We start from the raw sequence: 663 nt of genomic DNA, 5'->3' as shown, positions 1-663 counted from the left end.
TGCTCTACTACAATGCAGGAGAAAAGAACACAAAATCTTGGATTGGACCTAGGAGATGGTTGAAAGGTGGACGTACTACATAAATGATGTGTGAAAAGGGCCTAAAGATGGGAGAACCCTCGCCTGCATCAGCTGAAATACCCCATATAACCCTCACCTGAATAGCGGTCCATTCAGTCTGCCGGGTGAGTGCAGACACCATATCTGCAGATGGTACGTATAGCTCATTGATCTCACTGACGCTCAGGCTGGTGGCTATACGTCCCAAAGCTGTGATGTGATAACTCTTCCAATCTGACAATGGCCCCCAAACCTTCAAAGTAAGAATGGAACATTTTTATGAAAAAGTTCATCCTGAGGGTGATGTAACCCCACAAGGGTCATTACTGTACCATTTTTGCCCTTTCCTTCAAAACGAAAAGCTGGGATTGATTGAAACTTCCAACAGCCCCAAGGATGTGAACACATTTGGAGAAGGTGTCTGAAGACATGCACTGCAGCTCCTCGGGCGTCCAGAAAGCATTGGCTTCACTCAATAACATCACTGTGGCAGAAGATGGCGCTCTAATGCCTATACACTCTGTACGTGACACATGAACATACAACACTGTATGAGTGGTTAGGTAGTGACCGACACATCGCATACTGTACATTGACCAGGGC

The 663-nt window shown here is 46.2% G+C and overlaps 1 protein-coding gene across 1 annotated transcript in view; it reads right to left on the bottom strand.

Moving 5' to 3' along the window:
• OTOA (otoancorin) overlaps positions 1 to 663 on the bottom strand; it is a 43,946-nt gene that overhangs the window by 8,189 nt on the left and 35,094 nt on the right. Inside the window, exons 16-17 of the mRNA XM_073543004.1 lie at positions 393 to 580; positions 158 to 313 (exon numbers count right to left, since the gene is read on the bottom strand). Coding sequence (XP_073399105.1) covers positions 158 to 313; positions 393 to 580 — 344 coding nt within the window. The remainder of the gene's footprint in view (positions 1 to 157; positions 314 to 392; positions 581 to 663) is intronic.

Source organism: Dendrobates tinctorius, unplaced genomic scaffold (genome assembly GCF_039654945.1).
Source record: "Dendrobates tinctorius isolate UK_male_01 unplaced genomic scaffold, ASM3965494v1 ptg000129l, whole genome shotgun sequence".
Taxonomy (NCBI): domain Eukaryota; kingdom Metazoa; phylum Chordata; class Amphibia; order Anura; family Dendrobatidae; genus Dendrobates; species Dendrobates tinctorius.
The sequence above is the reverse complement of the archived record's forward strand: the minus strand, read 5'-3'. Positions and strand labels throughout refer to the sequence as shown.